This window comes from Rhinoderma darwinii, chromosome 2 (assembly GCF_050947455.1).
Source record: "Rhinoderma darwinii isolate aRhiDar2 chromosome 2, aRhiDar2.hap1, whole genome shotgun sequence".
Classification (NCBI taxonomy): Eukaryota; Metazoa; Chordata; class Amphibia; order Anura; family Rhinodermatidae; genus Rhinoderma; species Rhinoderma darwinii.
In genome coordinates, this window is record NC_134688.1 from 74,265,450 (window position 1) to 74,285,047 (window position 19,598).

The window sequence follows — 19,598 nt, forward strand, 5'->3', positions numbered from 1 at the left end:
AACACTAAATGTAGAAGATACACAACAAATAAACCCAAAAAATCCCAGAAATTCCTCCTGTAATATCCTCCTCTCATATGATCGAATCAAGTCACATTTTGCAAATAAAACTCAAGGGTATCTACAGTATAAGTAATTCTATCTGTGTCCCAAGAAATCATCCACACCCCCCCCCCCCCCCCACTCCTCTCCTTCTCACAAGCCTCAGATTAGTCAGGTCTCCAATTGTAAAGCCTTTTCCCACTGCTAGGTCTGCAATAGAAGACCATGCATGCTAAGCCACACCACCTTAGCTAAGCCCCCAGCCTCCCAACCATCTGCATGATGAAAATGGAAGGAATCAAGAGAAAATTAACGCTGTGCCCTGTGCAATATTTCTACAAGACTGTTTTAGGTACATGTAGAAAATCCGACAGATTGTTAAGTTTGAATGTGTTGTATTTGTGTTCTTGTTATGATCACCGCTGTACAATGTGACATTTTGCTCAACAACCCTACCTGTCAATGTACAAATTATACGAAGAAACAAAGTTCCTAGGTCAAGATTGCACCATCAGAGGACTAGTCTTTCAATGCTTAGAGTACTTGTTTCATCCTCTTCATTAGAGGCAAAATATCCGGGTAAGTCAAGCATCTGTTGCTCAGCTTCTGTGAGTCCAAATGTGGAGTTATCATAAAAGGAATATCCATTACCCCACGGAAAACTCTGACATTTCTCTCTCCGGTAATGTCCTGGGCTCCGGACACGGTTCCGTTGGTAGTTATCTTTAGGGGAGGCCGAGGCTTCCTGACCTCGGTTCCAAGATTTCTCCAGTGGTGAAGGACCTTTTCCCATTCGGTTTTGTTCTGATCTCTCTAGTTTGGACTTACCAGCAGTATACCTGCTACATATTAAATCAGATTTACTCTCTCCTGGCTGTAGATATGGACTTTTTGGTAAATGTCCAGTGGCATCAAGAGGAAAAGAGATGCCTCTTGTAAGATTTTCTGGGCTCTTTTCTAGCTTTATTGGTTTATGATTAGGTCTCTCTACTGTGGAATATTCCCACATCTTGGTCCTTGAGTTATATACCATTGTATGCCTTGGTGATAGGGATGTCAAACTTCTTTCTCTATAGGGTTTGATGTGTTTGGTTTCATGAAAACTAGAAGTTCTCCTAAAGTTATTTTTTTGGTAGCCTCGATCATACCTTCCTTTAGCATCACTATTCCTAACGTGGGATATTTTAGGTAGTGTTTGACTTGGTGCATGTGTTGATGGAAAGAGAGATCTTGAGATAGGTCTATCATTGGCATTTCGCGTATGGCTATTCTTTGTTTCCAAGAATGGAGATTGTATCCTAAACTTGTTTGCTGCACTTTCCTCTAAGTTTTCTGGGACTAAAGAAGGAGTTAGTGAAACATCTACTGCAGTATCTGCCATTGGGTTCTGCGAGACATGATACACTTTAGTGGCCTCTGTGAGACCTTTTTGTTTCATCTCTTTTAGCTGTTGTTGGGCAAGACGATAACTGAAGATGGGTGGTACTAACTTCTGATTGTTTGCTTGTGAATTGTCATTCTCTGCCATAGTTTGTTCTTCCGTCCCACGTGTGTTCTGCCTGTAGTTTAAAGGTATATGGACTTCCTCCTCCGTACCTTCCTGCTGACCGTCTCCTGCATCAGAGAAGCTTTCCCTCACTTGGTAGATCTTTTCCTCATCAGAGTTTTTTCGACAGCTGGCTGAATGAGAAGAGCCGTGTCTGGCTGCCGAACTGCACTTGCCAACCTTAGTAAACCGCCTCCAGACTGTGATCACAATGGTGATGAAGATGATAAAAAGACAGAGAGAAATACCAGTGATCGTAACTGTATTGCTTGTTTTTGGGTCGTCGTTGGTATTTGTGGCAGATTTGCTTGAAGGTTTAACAACTAAACAAAAAAAGAAGAAAAACTCATCAGTCTGGAGACACAATGCAGAAAATGCTATAACAGCACAATGGCACAGATTGTATTTACAAACATGGTGTATGAGAACGGAAGTAGACTGATGAATTGGTGTAAATCCACCAAAAATGATGAGGTATAGGTCATTGCAAAGCAATAACATATGTTTAAGGTATATCGTCTGTGTCCGCCCCTGAGGTATATTGAATATTTTCTTTATACAAACGGTCAGAGCACAATACATGTAGGCTGCCCATACACATAAGATTAATGAAATTAGCAGGATCTGACAATCTAATGTACATGGAGCCCTCTTACCAGTGCCCTGATGATAGCAGATATGGGGAGGGGGGGGGGGGGGGGAAATCGGACATTTTGGATTTCAACCTGCCCGACCTATTTGTTCAGCCGGGACACACAGTAATCTGCTGCTAGAAGCGATTGGCAGCAGCTTTTCTCCCTCTTCATATTGAGCGGCTCAGTGTGCATGTTTATGGGGAAGCTGAGGGGGATAGCTTTGTCTGTCCAAGAGCTATCTATGTATGACAAGCTATGTTCACACGGGGTATTTTGCCGAGTTTTTTTACGCGGAAACCGCGTCGCAAAACTCGGCAAAAACGGCCCGAGAACGCCTCCCATTGATTTCAATGGGAGGCGTCGGCGTCTTTTTCCCGCAAGCAGTAAAACTGCCTCGCGGGAAAAAGAAGCGACATGCCCTATCTTTGGGCGCTTCCGCCTCTGACCTCCCATTGACTTCAATGGGAGGCAGAGAAAGCGTATTTCGCGCTGTTTTATGCCCGCGGCGCTCAATGGCCGCGGGCGAAAAACGGCGCGAAAATCGGCGTGCAGGGAGAGGAAAATCTGCCTCAAAGTTCCAAACGGAATTTTGAGGCAGATATTCCTCCCCCAAAATACTCCGTGTGAACATAGTATACTTATTTGTTGCAAAATAAATGTCATCTTAAAATTTCACCCTTCTACAATGTACCCCACATTATGTGTACAAGTTTGGCGTATGTTCCAGGAAAGCTCCTGACACATACACTGAATGTAGCCATAGGCCCCTATTCACCCGACGAGGTAAAAAAAAAAAAAGGCTCTTTTTGGCCTGTGTTGGCGCAGTATGTGTCACCATGCCTTTTTTTTTTTTTTACTGTATAGGAAAGTGCAGCAGACTGCGCTTTCCTTCACAGTGGGCCACTGCAAAAAAAAAACGTTTATCACACGATATACATTTTGTTTTAAGATTACCCATGCCTTATCCTTAGCCAATATACGACACTGTATGTCTATGCAGTCGCATAAATCAGAGCCATACGTCTGAGGTATATGTCGGGGGAATACTCCCAACGTATGCCTCCAACCTATTGCTCTGACGTGAGGTGAACGAAGCTTAAGTTATATAAAAGTAGCACCAGTTTGTACAACACGTGTACCATCTTGGCACAATTAGAACAATTTTGCATTTGGAATCATATAAAACGAAATTTTAATTGGAGAACCGGGATTTCCTAATGTGGCTTGTATGGTAATCGGGTTGCCACAAAAATATATTTAAGGCACACAATTCAACAACACACTAATACAATAGCAACATAAATATGGACTCCTAACAGCCACAGAAAAAAAAAACACATTTAAAAATATATACAGGCAATAATTCAGAAAAAAAGGGAATTCTTGACAATTGGAAACTCACTGGCTGTCCATTATAACCTGTTTGTAACATGAATCGTAGCAGACTATATGATTGCCTGGGACGCAGAGAAAGTTACAAAGTTCCAGTGCGGAAGTTCTCACCGAAGGAGCTTAGTTTAAATTGTTAATACCATTAGTGCTGTAATTCAGCAATGGCAGTGTGGTACTATAAGGGCTCATGCCAAAAAGAAAAGAAGCCCACCTAGCTAGATTAGGTACAGTCTTCAAATACGGGATTATTTCACAACGGGGTGGCTGGGGACCCCTTCCTCCCCCGACCCCCCTAAAGAGCAGGAGATTCTAGGTGCATAATCAAAATGAAGTAGAGAATGGCTAACGTACTCAAGCAGTCCTCTAGAGAACAGAGGGACGTCTCCTTTGTGTTCCCATTGCATTGAGCATTTGCAGGTGATGACGAAAGGCAACTTCTGTACCGTTCTCTGTGGCCATCCCCACAAGTTACACTGCAGGAGCTCCATGGCTGCCACAGGCTCCACGTCTCTGATGTAAAAAAAATAAAAATAGATAAGAATATTGATGTCACATCAATATTCACAGGCATGTAAAAAGTTAGTGAAAGTAAATCAAGATTCTAAATTCATTAAGTGATACATGAATGCTATACATGGACAGGGCTAAATCAGGATTCCCAAAAACCATATTAGTGGAAGCTAACACTAGAGTGAAAGTCATATTTAAAAGGCTTTTATGATCTGCTGTATGCGATACTGGCTTATGGGTTAAGGATAACATTCTGGCTACCTGCATTTACCACTAGAGGGTGCTTGATGTGGACAGATTTATACTGCTGCCATTGAACTCCGTGATAAACCTGTCTTAAGAAGATCATTAACTCCCCCTAGTGGTAGCTGCAGGCAGCCAGAACATTATATTTTAACTGTATGTCTGTGTAGAGGGAAGGGGATTTAGAGCTGTAAAACAGAGCTCCGAACACAATACAGATATATTACAAAACTAAATCAGCATTGCGTTTTGGATCTATTTGAATAAACGCTGTGAATATGTCCTGCTGCTAAACACTTAGAGATTTGGTAATATCTTCTCATGAAGTATATAGGAAGATCCGGCGGACAACCCATACCAGCGATATCGACTAACAGCGACAGTGACAAAGGCCGAGGGTCGGCCGAAACGTCTTACCAAGTCGCTTACTTCCTCAACTTTACCAACTTTTGTTGCAATAAACTTAAATTTGTTTGCATCTGGATCTCTTGTGTACCTCTGTGTGCTGGGGTTATATATTTTTAATATTAGGGACACATTTTAACTCCCAGAATGGCAACAGTACAATTACCTAGATTGAATGGTAACGGTACACTTACCTATTTCTCTCCGAATCTCTACACACTGCTTGGCTCGTGGTGCCGAGTGGCTCAAAGTGCCACTTAATGACATCAAAAACTCAAAGCAATATTTATTTTTCCCAATCTCAAATAACGTGCAGTTGAAGTGAGAACTCCTTTCTCCTTTTTGTAGAACACTTTCTGCTAATGTAGTGACACTTTCACCCGGGGTCCTGGGCGACTCTTTGTACACAAATATTTTTCCTTCGGCATAATTACATGGAGGGGCAATAATGGAAATAGCTATTGAGGTATCACATTTTTTTTCCATCATGGTAACTAGTTTATATTTAAAGGTCTTGACAAGATCAACAGGCCCCATATAAGCAATGACTGACTCAGAATGCATGGGTTTAAGAGTCACTGTAATGAAGGCTTCAGGTCGTAACGACGCACATTCAAACTCGACCCACTGAGAGGAGGATAATGGCACCTCCTTGTATGTCTTATACAGCATAAATCTGTCAGAACTTGGTTCCTCCATCTCCTGAAAACTGTGGGTGTGCTCAACCTCCACGAGAAGTTTGGGTTCCTGATCAGGAAATCCAGAACACAACTGTTCATTGGTGAAGACCCCAACTTGGAAAGATCTCAACGTATCCCTTATTGTCCTGTTCAAGTCAATGTGAACCATTGGCCATGTGACATTTAGGAGGCTGCTCACAAAAGAAATGGAGCTATCATTTTCTGTCTCGGTGCTCATTTGAAACAGATAGGATCCGGCTGAAATAAAATGGATGCACTCAAATTCCAGATTACCCCGTGACTTGTTGGCTGGGAGCTCTTTAGTTGTAATTATTTGGTTGCTCTTAACATCCAGCAGATTTACTGAAACATTTGTTGATAAACTATAATTGCCTTGTATACTGAAGTCCACAAAGACTGGAGATTTGCTTAAAGCCGTGTGGTGAGATTGTCTGAGGTGAAGATAGCCAGGCTCACTGAAAACTGAAGGAAAAGAAAAATGATGATTACCAAAAACCCAATATATGCTAATCCAGGCCAAAACATATGCTGTGGCGGTGGCATACAGAGGAAGGAATTACAGGATAAAAATGATCCGCTTGACTATAGGACAAAAAAAAGTTATGGCCACCAATGTTGCCTTCATGACTCGTCACATGCAAACTTTGCTTATGGCAGTACAGAGACAATCTGATGGTTTTCTTCAACCATAATCAAGGTGCAATCATGGTATGGCCTTTATGGACCAGACCATGGAAAACACCGCTGTATTGTAGAATGACCTTTCATTGCTGCACTATAATTGCAGTGTTTTTTTTGTTTTAAATAGCCATCACTGTCATCTGTGGCTGTCAATTTACTGGGGCTGTGGTATTAATTGTAGGTTGGCCTGTAGCCATTATTGTTTTAGGGGAGTCAGGGCTTACATCGTTATGGGAACACTGGGACGGTCACTGTTATGAGGGCACTGTCACTGATGTCTGTGGCTATAATTATTTTATGGAAGGCTGTGGCTGACACCAGGCCGGGAAATGGCCCACTAGAGTACCAGTGTGCCCAAGCTCTGACGATAAAAATAAAAAAAAAAAGAACCACAAAAGTCAAGAATGTATCTCCTCACACCAAAAATGTTGGGCAACCCCGACATAAGATGTTTAACAATGGCACAAGACTTACCACAGTCCCAGAGAACAAGCAGAGATAGATAAGAGAAGCTGTTCAGTGGCTCTCTCATTCTGTTAATAGCTGTGTATATCACTCCATGACTTGTTACCTACACAAAGACAAATGGGTATATTATAGATCTATAAATATATATCTTACATATTCAAACCACAGGCTGTATAGTGGGCAGATAGTTACTGCGTAAATCAGAATAACACGTTCAATGGATTCTCATTTTGAATAAATACATCAATATAGACTTACATTATTTTTCCCTTTACTTGTTCACATTTTTGCTTTTGTACAGTGTACTTTTATGGGTTACATATATCTGTTGTAGACACTGGACAGCAAATGTGAATAAAACACGACACCATCCAGATTTCTCTTGACCTGCCTAGGTAGAGTCGTGTGTTAACCTTAAACCATACTATCCCCCACCCCCATTTAGTAACGACACATGACACCGAGGTTGGATGTGAAATGGCCACAGCAGCCGTTTATTAATTTCACAGTTTTATAAAAACAATTTAAATCCGAAACATTCGGATAACTAGTTAGGAATCCACCAGAGAATTCCTCCTAATAATTCACATGACCCAACATGGGTCAGAATCATAAATAACAATTAAACGTTAACATTAACCCGAGCAGAGGAAGTCCTTGAAGCCCCTTCAGATGTTCCTTTCAAGAACACACCGAATTAGCCATCTGCAAACCACTAATTACCTCCAGCCGTAAACCAGCTCGGAAGCACCGTTCACCTCTGCAGATGGCTCCAACCACTAGAAGTCCACTTCAAGGGGATAACACCCGATGAAGCCCTCAAGTGATATACCGACCACTAGAAGTCCACTTCAAAGGGATAACACCCGATGAAGCCTTCAAGTGACATACCTTCTACCAGAAGACCACTTCAAAGGGATAACACCCGATGAAGTCTTCAACAATGTACCTTTTTTGGGGGACGCATACCCCCGATGCGACCCCCCCACCATTTTGTACTGACTGGCCTCAAGGACTCCCCCCGCCAGCTGCCATGACAACAGAACCTACTCCGGAAAAAAGAAAAACATGTTAAATAAGCACACAAAATAAAACACAACGCTCATAGACAGACGTACATAAGACCTAAGGAGTAACAAAACAAGGGTGGGAGGGTGGGAGCTTTGCTTAATGTGTGTTACTCCTCCCGCTGCTTCCGGCTCAATGCCGAGAAACAGCGGGAAGCGCAGTAACGGCCCCCCCGCCCCCCTTAACTCCTCCCCGTCCCTCCTTCAGCTCCTTCAACTTTCCCTCACCTCATAACATTAACCCTTTCCCTACCAGGACGGTCATGTCGGCTTCCCTTAAGCCTGCAGCTGCGTCCAGCCTCTTCTAGACATGTCAAGCTTTGCAGGCACTAAATCGAATTTTATGACTGTTTGTGTTTCTGCCTACATGATACCTTAACTATTGTAAAAATGTCATTACTTGCCATAGGGAACCCATATGTGTAGATGTACCTGGAGGTGTTGTGACCTAAGGGAGTAGTTGCCAAAGTACGCTCGTCTGCCTTGGATATGTCCTGTGCTGGTATATACTGTACACCGCTTTATTGAGAATATAGCAACTTTACTGCATCACAGAAACTGGAGACAAGGATTATTTTTTACTTCAGGTACAAGTACAGATAAAATGACGATGTTGCCCATAGCAACCAATAAGATTCCATCCAATTTTTCAGCAGGTTAGTAAATAAAAGTAATCTTATTGGTTGGTATAATTTACTGCTTCATCTTTGTCGTACGGTTTTATATACATGAGGTCCGCAGAGTAGTATGTTCGGTTTTTTACTTTTTTGGCAAGTTATGTTTATTGGCTCTGGGGTAATTTATTTTTTACATTTAAACATTGTGACACTAAAAGAAAACAAAAACATTGTAAAGAATCAGTAAAATTTTCATAATACCGCCAACACTATATCTCCGTATATAAATGAAAATCAAAGGGTTGATATAGGAAACCAAGATCCTGACTAGATGCATACTTTGTACACAAGTAAAGAAAATAGTTTTAATTGCTCAATATATAATATTTATTTTCAATGTGTATGGATCTTCCCCACCCCCTCTGTCCGGAGTATATAACAGCATACCTCCCAACCGTCCCGGATTCAATGTGACAGTCCAATATTCCAGGCGGTGTCCCGCTGTCAACTGTATCTGCGTCCTCAGGACGCAGATACAGTTGAACCCAATGCTGAAGTAGAGAACCATCAGCTCCCTGCTTCAGAATTATTTCAGAGCAGAGGAGTAGAGGGAGCTCACCAAGGACTCCACGGGCATAGTGCTACTTTAAGCGATGTGCTCAGGGAAGCCCTTGATGTCACTGTCCATATATGGACAGTGACGTCAGTGGCTACTGATTGAGCAGAATCCCCATTGCCGATTATCTGGCCGGGGATTCTGCTCCTAGGGGAAACCCCTGAGGTCACTGTCCATATATGGACATTGACGTCAGGGGCTCCTTCTGGAGCAGAATCCCCGGCCAGAGTTGAAAACGGGGACTCCGCTCAAGGAGTAGCCACTGAAGTGACTGTCCATCAGTGACATCAGGACTTCCCTCTAAGAGCGGAATCCCGGGCCTATGCTCTGGCTGGTGATTCTGCTCCTAGAGGTAGTCCCAATGGCGCTATCTACAGGGGGTAGCGCTATCTACTGGGGGGTGGCGCTAACTTCAAGGGGGGTGTGGCACTATATAGGGGCACTATCTACATGGGCTCCCGCACTTTACATGTAGGCACTGGCACAAGGGGCAGCTTTGGGGTTATTATACTGTATAAGGGCAACTAGGGAGCCATTATAATGTATGGGGGTAGCTATGGGGCCATTAGCTGTATGTGGGCATTAAGCTGTATGGAGGCAGCTATGGGGCATTATACAGTATGGGGCATATGTGTGGGCATTATACTGTATGAGGCAGCTATGGGGGCATCTTTGTGGGCATTGTACTGTATGGGTGCATCTATGGGGGCATTATACTGTATGGTGGCAGCTATTTGGCATTATACTGTGTGGGAGGCACTATGGGAGCAGGATACTGTGTGGGCTGAACCGGGTGTGTATGGGCAGGGATTGGGTGGGATTAGAGGCGTGGTTTAAGAAAAAAATGTTGTCCCTCTTTGTGATACTTGAAAGTTGGGAGGTATAAAACAGTAAACACTGGATTGTTCCAACAAATATTGTAAGTATACAGTAGCTTACCTGTACATGTTGTCACATACTGAAAAAGTCACGTATATGTCCAGTACTGTGTCAGGGCGTCAGAGGAAGTGCTGAAAGGACGCAGCATGGACAAAATTTAGTAATATTATAATACATGGAAAATATAACATATGATAGCAATGGCAATACGCAAAACACAACAGTGTACATCTATATTTATGTCTTATAGATCGTAAGCTCCTGTGGACAGGTTTCTTACGATCTCACCATTTGTATCTACTTATTCTTTATAGATCGTAAACTCCTATACAGAGGACTGTAACTCAATCCTTTACTTATTTTATTTACCCATTTCTTATGGATTGTAAGCTCCTATGTACAGAGTTTTTACACTTTCCCCCACCTTTTGTATCTATACATTATTACTCGTGGATTTGTCACAGATTTTCATTGCAGATTTTACCTTTTGCCATGCAAAAGGGTGAGATCTGTGTGAAATCCGAAAACAAATCTGCGACTTGTGAGCTCCTATATAGAGGCTTGTTACTTATTCCCTTTTCCCTCGTATCTACCCATTATGCCTAATAAATTGTAAGCTCCTGTGGGCAGGTTTTTTACTCAATACTTAAAGAGGCTCTGTCACCAGATTTTGCAACCCCTATCTGCTATTGCAGCAGAAAGGCGCTGCAATGTAGATTACAGTAACGTTTTTATTTTAAAAAAACGAGCATTTTTGGCCAAGTTATGACCATTTTTGTAGTTATGCAAATGAGGCTTGCAAAAGTCCAAGTGGGTGTGTTTAAAAGTAAAAGTCCAAGTGGGTGTGTATTATGTGCGTACATCGGGGCGTTTTTAATACTTTCACTAGCTGGGCGCTCTGATGAGAAGTAACATCCTCTTCTCTTCAGAACGCCCAGCTTGTGACAGTGCAGATCTGTGACGTCACTCACAGGTCCTGCATCGTGACGGCCACATCGGCACCAGAGGCTACAGTTGATTCTGCAGCAGCAACAGCGTTTGCAGGTAAGTCGATCTTACCTGCAAACGCTGATGCTGCTGCAGAATCAACTGTAGCCTCTGCTGCCGATGTGGCCGTCACGATGCAGGACCTGTGAGTGACGTCACAGATCTGCACTGTCACAAGCTGGGCGTTCTGAAGAGAAGAGGATGTTACTTCTCTTCACAGCGCCCAGCTAGTAAAAGTATTAAAAACGCCCCGATGTACGCACATAATACACGCCCACTTGGACTTTTACTTTTAAACACACCCACTTGGACTTTTGCAAGCCTCATTTGCATAATTACAAAAATGGTCATAACTTGGCCAAAAATGCTCATTTTTTAAAAATAAAAACGTTACTGTAATCTACATTGCAGCGCCTATCTGCTGCAATAGCAGATAGGGGTTGCAAAATCTGGTGACAGAGCCTCTTTAAACTTTTGTATTAATCCCTTATAGATTGTAAACTCCCATATGGAGGACTCTTACTTATTCCCCTACCCTGTGTATCTAACGATTAATCCTTATACAGTGAAGGAAATAAGTATTTGATCCCTTGCTGATTTTGTACGTTTGTCCACTGTCAAAGACATGAACAGTCTAGAATTTTTAGGCTAGGTTAATTTTACCAGTGAGAGATAGATTATATTTTAAAAAAAACAGGAAATCACATTGTCAAAATTATATATATTTATTTGCATTGTGCACAGTGAAATAAGTATTTTATCCCTTTGGCAAACAAGACTTAATACTTGGTGGCAAAACCCTTGTTGGCAAGCACAGCAGTCAGACGTTTTTTGTAGTTGATGATGAGGATTGCACACATGTTAGATGGAATTTTGGCCCACTCCTCTTTGCATATCATCTGTAAATCATTAAGATTTCGAGGCTGTCGCTTGGCAACTCAGATCTTCAGCTCCCTCCATAAGTTTGGCCACTCCATGACCTTAATGTGCTTCTTTTTGAGCCACTCCTTTGTTCCCTTGGCTGTATGTTTCGCGTCATTGTCGTGCTGGAAGACCCAGCCACGAGCCATTTTTAATGTCCTGGTGGAGGGAAGGAGGTTGTCACTCAGGATTTGACGGTACATGGCTCTATCCATTCTCCCATTGATGCGGTGAAGTAGTCCTGTGCCATTAGCAGAGAAACACCCCCAAAACATAATTTTCCACCTCCATGCTTGACAGTGGGGACGGTGTTTTTTGGGTCATAGGCAGCATTTCTCTTCCTCCAAACACGGCGAGTGGAGTTAATGCCAGAGAGCTCAATTTTAGTCTCATCTGACCACAGCACCTTCTCCCAATCACTCTCAGAATCATCCATGATGTTCATTTGCAAACTTCAGACGGGCCTGTACATGTGCCTTCTTGAGCAGGGGGACCTTGCAGGCACTGCAGGATTTTAATCCATTACGGCGTAATGTGTTACCAATGGTTTTCTTGGTGACTGTGGTCCCAGCTGCTTTGAGATCTTTAACAAGTGATCCCCCCCCCCCCCCCCCCCCCCCCGTGTAGTTTTCGGCTGAGCTCTCACCTTCCTCAGGATCAAGGTGAGATTTTGCATGGATGTCGATTGACAGTCATTTTGTATGTCTTCCATTTTCTTACTATTGCACCAACAGTTGTCTCCTTCTCACCCAGCGTCTTACTTATGGTTTTGTAGCCCATTCCAGCCTTGTGCAGGTCTATGATCTTGTCCCTGACATCCTTAGAAAGCTCTTTGGTCTTGCCCATGTTGTAGAGGTTAGAGTCAGACTGATTAATTGAGTCTGTGGACAGGAGTCTTTTATACAGGTGACCATTTGAGACAGCTGTCTTTAATGCAGGCACCAAGTTGATTTGGAGCGTGTAACTGGTCTGGAGGAGGCTGAGCTCTTAATGGTTGGTAGGGGATCAAATACTTATTTCTCTGTGCACAATGCAAATAAATATATATAATTTTGACAATGTGATTTTCTGTTTTTTTTTTATATAATCTATCTCTCACTGGTAAAATTAACCTATCCTAAAAATTCTAGACTGTTCATGTCTTTGACAGTGGGCAAACTTACAAAATCAGCAAGGGATCAAATACTTATTTCCTTCAGTGTATATCGTACATGATTATGGTTACGGTGCTTTCTCGTTTCTTCACCTATTGTGGCATCTACCCATTATTCCCCAAAGATTGTAAACTCCTATTTGCAGGGTTCTTGAGGTGCTCATACACATTAGATGAAAGTTGACAACCTAATTTCGACGGGACTGGCTTCTAATGTGTATCGGGGTGTTCCAACTCTCCCCCATATGTCAGGGGACAGAAGGTTCGGGCATGCTGGATTTCAGAGGTGTCTGGCAGCGAACTACTGGAAACGCATGCACTCGGCTGAGTGTGCTTGTATGTGGGGGGAATCTGGGGGAATAACCATTATTACTAACGTTCGGCCAGCAGCTATATAGGAAGTGTATGGAAGTGTATGGACAACTTAAATCCTTACCTTTTATATCGACTCATTTCCCCTTATAGTGAGGGCTCTTACTCCTTTAGCCCCCATGCACACGACCGTGCCCGTAATCACGGTCCATGATTACAGGCACAGCCGGCTGCGGACAGCCATCTGCATTTGTGGGCCATGCTCTCAAATAAATATGGGAGCACGGTCTGTAAAAAAACAAAAAATAGGACATGTCCTATCTTTTGCGGAGCCTTTCTACAGCACTGACATCTTCCCGTGTAAATATACGGGAAGGTGCATGTGGTCAATAGAAGAGAATGGACTCCCCAATTACGGATAAATTCTACGGTCGTGTGCATGGGACGGTCGTGTGCAAAAGAATGCATTGATTTCAAGGGTAATTCTTTTATTTCAGTTGCTTTCCATTTGTCCCCGTTTGCTTGGTTTCCACTTTTATTGACGGAAGCAAAAGTGCAGTCTGCAGAACTTTTGTTTCCATGAAAAAAAACGGAAACTTAGTGAACGAAGACAAAACGGAAAGCAACTGAAACAAATTAATTACCATTGAAGTCAAGGGCAAGTCTAACGGAACCGTTGCTTTCCATTTAATCTTTCGATCCGGTTTTTGCCGGAAATTTTGCCACTTTTTTTTTACCTCCTTCAATAGGAAAAAACAGCGAGTGTTTTTTGCTAAAAAAAAAACCGTCTCCCATTGATCTCAATGGGGTTTTGAGGCGGAAAACACCTCAAGATAGGGCATGTTGCTTGTTTTTCCCGCGATCGTTTTCCTCCGCTCACGGGAAAAGAACCGCCTCCACCTCCCATTGAAATCAATGGGAGGCAATTTAGGTCGTTTTTTGCCACGGTTTCTGCGGCAAAAACCGTGTCTAAAAACTCTGTGTGAACAGGGACTCTTTATAAACACTTCATATTATTCATATATTACAAGCAACATTTTTAGGAATACAACACATTGACCAATAAGGAAAGAGACATGGGTCCAATTCATACAAGCGACATTATTGATATATTAGCAATATGATCAGTGATAAAAATAAATAAAATTACAAAAACACCAAACTATGGCTAAAATAAATGAGCCAAAATTAAATTTAAAAGGGTAACGTAACTTTTTTTTAAAAACTACTGCATTGAGCACGGAGACCCCCACTGATCGACAAAACAAAAAGAGGTAGAAGCACTTTAATGAGCAGTGCCGCTTAGTTTTGACCGGCTTTCTTCGGAAAACTGAGCAAGTGGTATAAGGACTCAATAGAAATTCTAGAAGCCCATAAACCGATTGCACGGCTTTCCGAGGAAAGCCCATCAGAAACAACACGGTGCTCACCCAAGTGCTTATGTTGCTTCGTTTTAGCAATCGGTGGGGGTATCAGTGCTCGGACCCCCACCATTCTAAACTTCTGACATGTCACGGACTTTTTTAAAAGTTTTTTAAAAGTTTAGTTACCCTTAAAAATTTTATTATTAGAGTGCGTACATGATCAAGATATCATCCAGCACATGTTATAAGCAGGAAAATGGTAATAAATTACAGTCACTGACTCGGACAAGCCTTTGCTTGTCCAAATGTACAAAATAAAAAGGAATCTTACCTCCAAGGTGCAGACGATCAGCCAATGAGGAAGCCGTGCTGCATCCCACTACCTCTGCTGTCAGATCTAACCGGGAGCATGGAATCATTACCCCTCACCATCACCTGCCATACTACTGCAATATGCCAGGGGCATTCCGCAGCTATAGGCATCTCCGTGGCACTGGCTTGGCTGCAGCTTTACTCCAGTAGTTAAAAAGAGTTTGTTCATTAGTTTCCTCGGACAAGTCGCAGCTAATACAATCTCCTCCCTGAAGGAAGGGTGGAGAGGGAAAAGGATGGACTACACCCCTTGCTGCTTCTATCATAAACTAAGTCAAAGGGGAAGTCAAAGAAGAAATATTTCAATATATCCACATTCTCATTGTGCCGTGGGATAACGTCTCATCACAGCGGCGCAATCCCACCAGGAAGTTTAGGAAGGAAATAATGGGCATAACAACCAGTTCTCCAAACTCTGCGTGTTAGAATATAAATTCTTACTACAAGTATAGGGATAGTGTCTCCCAATACAGGGCAGCCCAACCACCTGCAGAAGGGTGTAGCTATAGGGCTAGAGATAGCGGTCAAACGTGGGCTCTGGAGACTGAAGTTGCCACATAAGAAGACACCAGTATTATAAACGGCACATGGCACATAGGGACCCTGATACAGATTTTGCTTTGTGGACCAGGAGCTTTATGTTACACCTCTGCACCTACATTGTAGAAGCTTAACCCCTGCTTGTCTACATTTACAAAATTACTTAAGGGATTAAAAAGGTTTCCATCCACTTTCTTCCTAAAAGGATCGTGCCAGTTATGGCCTTAAAAACCAGACCATTTATTTTTCCTGTTTGCATTACAGCGATCAGAACTTCTTTTTTGTACAACCTAGCTGTATGAGGCTTTGTTATTTGCAGGCCGAGTTGTACTTTCTATAGGCACTATTTTTTGGTATATATACACATTTGCATTTAATATTAATTAGTATTTCGCAAAAATGCAGAAAAACGAGTTGTGCGTGTAACAATAGCCAAAGTCACCTACTGATCTGCATAATAAGAGAAAATCTAATGACAGAACTGATGAAGAGTCGCTCTTTGATGTTAGAGTTCAGAAACGAATAATGATGAAAATATAAACTAACCAGTTACTTGTATTGAAGCAGAGAGTCATGGCCCTAAGCCTCATTTAGGTGGCCAAATTACGGCTGCGTACAATCTCCGAGTCATAACGCGGCACCCGTTGCATATGAATACGCTAGAACAAAAGTTGTTGTATGCGCCATCGGAGCACCGTATAGCTTCATAAGGCGGCACTTGGATTGTCTAGGGTTCCATACATGAGCCGCCAGCTTTACAATAATTTTTTTTTTTTTTTAGGGACAAGGAGCCGGTAAAGAGCCAGTCTAAGGGCCTGTTCACAACACCGTTCGCTTTCCGTTCCGGAGTTCCGTCAATAGCGGAGTCGACTCCGCTATTGATTCCGTCGGAAAACCGGAAACCTGCCGGAATGGTGACGAATGGAAACCATTAGCGATGTTTCCGTGACCATTGAGATTAATGGTGACTGAAACGGAAGCTGTGCTTTCACTTTCCGTTGCGGGGTTCACCCGACGGAAACCTCCGACGGAACCCCGGAACGGAAAGCGAATGGTGATGTGAACAGGCCCTTACTGTGCTACAGCTTACCACTCAGATAAACTTTATTTGTGAAAAAATAAAAAAAAAGTAAAAATATTTGAAATACAAAATTATAAAAAACAAAAAAACACTGTTCTGACCTGGTTAAGACACGGTCTAACATTTAACTTGAATAAGCAGAAAATCTTGTTCTCCTACTAGAGGAATGGTCCTCAAGGCATGAACTGGTCCTCCCTGCGATACCACATGATTTGAAAGTTTTTTGGAGGGTTGTGCGGAAGTGAAGCTGTTCACATTTAGAATATTGCCTACAATCCCTCTCACAGTGAATACCTGATCACCCCCAGCTTCATATAAGTCATTGAACTTGCTGTACGTAAAAAAGACCAATACAGATTTTAAATAATGCTTTATTAAATGGCACTAAGAAAATATGTTTTACAGACATGGATATTAAGTAGCGGTAAAGCAAACAAGATAAAGTCCTCCGACATTGTTATAATGGATTAATCCATCATGGCTATGATCAAGTGTACAGTATACAAAACGTGGCAAGTATCAATTATTGTCCTGTTTCCCTTCCCATTTAGATCTATTGCTCATCAGTGTTTCACCCGCGTAAGAAAAATATTATATAAAAGATCAAACGTGCGGTTTCTTTCGTCCTTGCGCACAACATACAAGACCGCTTTATACTCTAAAGATGTCTGTCCTAAACAGGCTTTGTGCATGATACAGCAAGAGTTAAAAATGTTGATTAGTATGGACACCCCAGCTCTGAATGCGGGTCCTCCGCCATGAAAAGATAATGGGGGGGCCACACTTTTACCGCAAGGTACATACTCATTTTCCCTGGCACACATAGGGGAGATTTATCAAAACTGGTACTCCGGAAAAGTGGTGCAGTTGCCCCTAGCAACCAATCAGGACCTTTTTCGTTGCGGTGGATAGGTTGCCATGGGCAACTGCTATATTTTTCTTAGCATTCATTTTAATACATCTCCCCCACTGTTTTTAACAGACATTTGTTCTGCTGCAGAGCTGTGAAACTGCCCTCAGTGGTAGAAAATAGAAGGGTTCCCCTTTATTATATGCTCTATTAGGTTTTGGAGCTAGTAATGGGTTGTCTAGAGCAAACAATCCCTGGATAGGAGCCATTTTGAATTACATAGCAATTGCCTAACATTTTTATTAATAGAATCCAAAAGCAAGATAGAATACAGCACATAGAACATAAGGAAAATACAGATTCTGAGCAATTTTTTTTCTAAACAGCGCCACTCTTCTTTAAGGGCTGGTAGTGCAGCACAGCCCCATCCTCTTAAATGTAGTTGAAAAGCGATATCAGAGAGCCCATAGATAACCAGCTAACATGAAGACTTTAAAGGGAATACGAGAAGGTTGTAATACTGTGAATCGCCGCTACAAGTGTGTCAGTGATTCAAAGTATAAGCAGATAAGGAAAGAAGGGGAAGCAGCGATCGTACGAGCACCATGACCCCTTCAGAACAGCTGATCGTCAGGGGTGCCGGTAGTCGGACCCCCATCGATCTGATATTGATGGCCTATCCTGAGGATAGGCGATCAATTTCTTATGACTGGACAACCCCTTTAAGCTTTTGTTTACACAAGACTGGAAAACCCTTGTAACCAAACAAAACAGTACGAGAACCGAGAAGGAAGAAGAAAAAAAACAAAAACAAAAAAGCAGTGTGCACAATATTCTGTGATGGTTATGGAGAGTCACCTGTTCTGCCAGTCTGTCAAGTACTCAACACTGTGAATGAAAGCGCGCCAAACAGTCAATGAATGAGCAGCTACCTCAGCCTAAGGCTCGTCAACAAGATTGGAGCGGAGAAAATGTCAAATATGTCTTTCATAGTCCCAAGGTGAAGCACGCAAGCGTTCCACTCTGGTATTAAAAGGTAACAGACAAAATAGAAAAAAAGTTTGATTGCACAAATGTAAAGCTATACCCAGGTGCTTCTAAAATAAATGCCACCGCAGGTTAGACCGTAACTACCCTGTAAAAGCTGCATTCAATGCCCTGGAAGTTAATGATCAATTCAATTTATTAATAACATTTGCCATAAAATCGATGTAAAAAGTTGAGTAACTTTAGAACTCTCCATTCAGGTGTAAAGTTTATTACTTAAATCTACTAGTGCATTGTGGGAGCTCTACTGCATACAGTTTATGCAATAAACACAATAATAAAAAACAGTACACAGTAAGCTCCCCCTAGTGGTGGCTGCAGGCAGACAGATTTTTTGTATTTAAAGGGGATGTCCGGTTTCAGCAAATTATTACTTTTTTTTATATATTTTAAAATGATACAACTTTTCAATATACTTATTGTATTCTTTACCCTTGATTTTCAAGATCCCTGCTTGTTGTTATTATGTAGAAACATTTATTGTTTATTTCCAGTGAATAAAATGCTGTCCATGGTCATGTGATGGGGTCCCCCGATGGGATCCGAGCCCCTGTTCCTTCTCACTGCGAGACAGCCTTGAGGAGAACTTTGAATGGAGCGGTGGATGCGCATGCCCGATGCCGCTCCATTCAAAGTCTATGGGACTGACAGAGATAGCCGAGTACAGGGCTTGGATATTTCGGTCAATGCCTTAGACATTGAATGGAGAGCTTGGGTGCATGCTTGACCAGCATACCATTCAACACCATCTTCAATAACATCGTGTATTGAGGAGGACCGGGGAGCTGGGGACCCCCATTCTAAATATCAGTGGGGGTACCAGCAGTGGGGTCCCCAGCGATCAGACATATAACCAATCCTGGGGATAGTCGATAAATGTCCATTGTGGGACAGCCCCTTTAATTTGGGTATCCAGTTCTTTCAATCAACATTCTGCGGCTATTGTGCAGGAACTGCCTTCCACGGAGCTTAATTGGCGTCACATTTTGATCTTCGACACTGATGTACAAGTATCTCCAACAAATGCCTAACTCTGCGTCAAGAACAGGTTTGGATAGAAGCGCAAACCCTCTACTGAATCATCCCTGCAGAGATGCCCCATGTTTTCAGCAAGAAGCAATCTGTCAAAGAGAAAAACACTGTCAGAATACGTCACAATAGCCTAAACG

The 19,598-nt window shown here is 42.3% G+C and overlaps 2 protein-coding genes across 2 annotated transcripts in view; both read right to left on the reverse strand.

Annotated features, from left to right (window-relative positions):
* Window positions 1-225: 225 nt before the first annotated feature.
* On the reverse strand, window positions 226-15,051 carry THSD1 (thrombospondin type 1 domain containing 1). Its single transcript, XM_075850048.1, has 6 exons — window positions 14,871-15,051; window positions 9,863-9,933; window positions 6,630-6,726; window positions 4,968-5,936; window positions 3,967-4,125; window positions 226-1,911 (listed from the first exon to the last, which is right to left on the reverse strand). Exons 3-6 carry the CDS (start codon window positions 6,685-6,687, stop codon window positions 554-556), a joined length of 2,544 nt encoding a protein of 847 aa, XP_075706163.1. The 5' UTR covers window positions 6,688-6,726; window positions 9,863-9,933; window positions 14,871-15,051; the 3' UTR covers window positions 226-553.
* A 1,836-nt stretch (window positions 15,052-16,887) lies between these two features.
* The window catches only part of VPS36 (vacuolar protein sorting 36 homolog), a 49,772-nt gene continuing 47,061 nt past the window's right edge, over window positions 16,888-19,598 (reverse strand). The window contains exon 14 of the mRNA XM_075851757.1: window positions 16,888-19,550. Within this exon, the coding sequence (XP_075707872.1) occupies window positions 19,457-19,550 (94 nt within the window). The 3' untranslated portion in view covers window positions 16,888-19,456. The remainder of the gene's footprint in view (window positions 19,551-19,598) is intronic.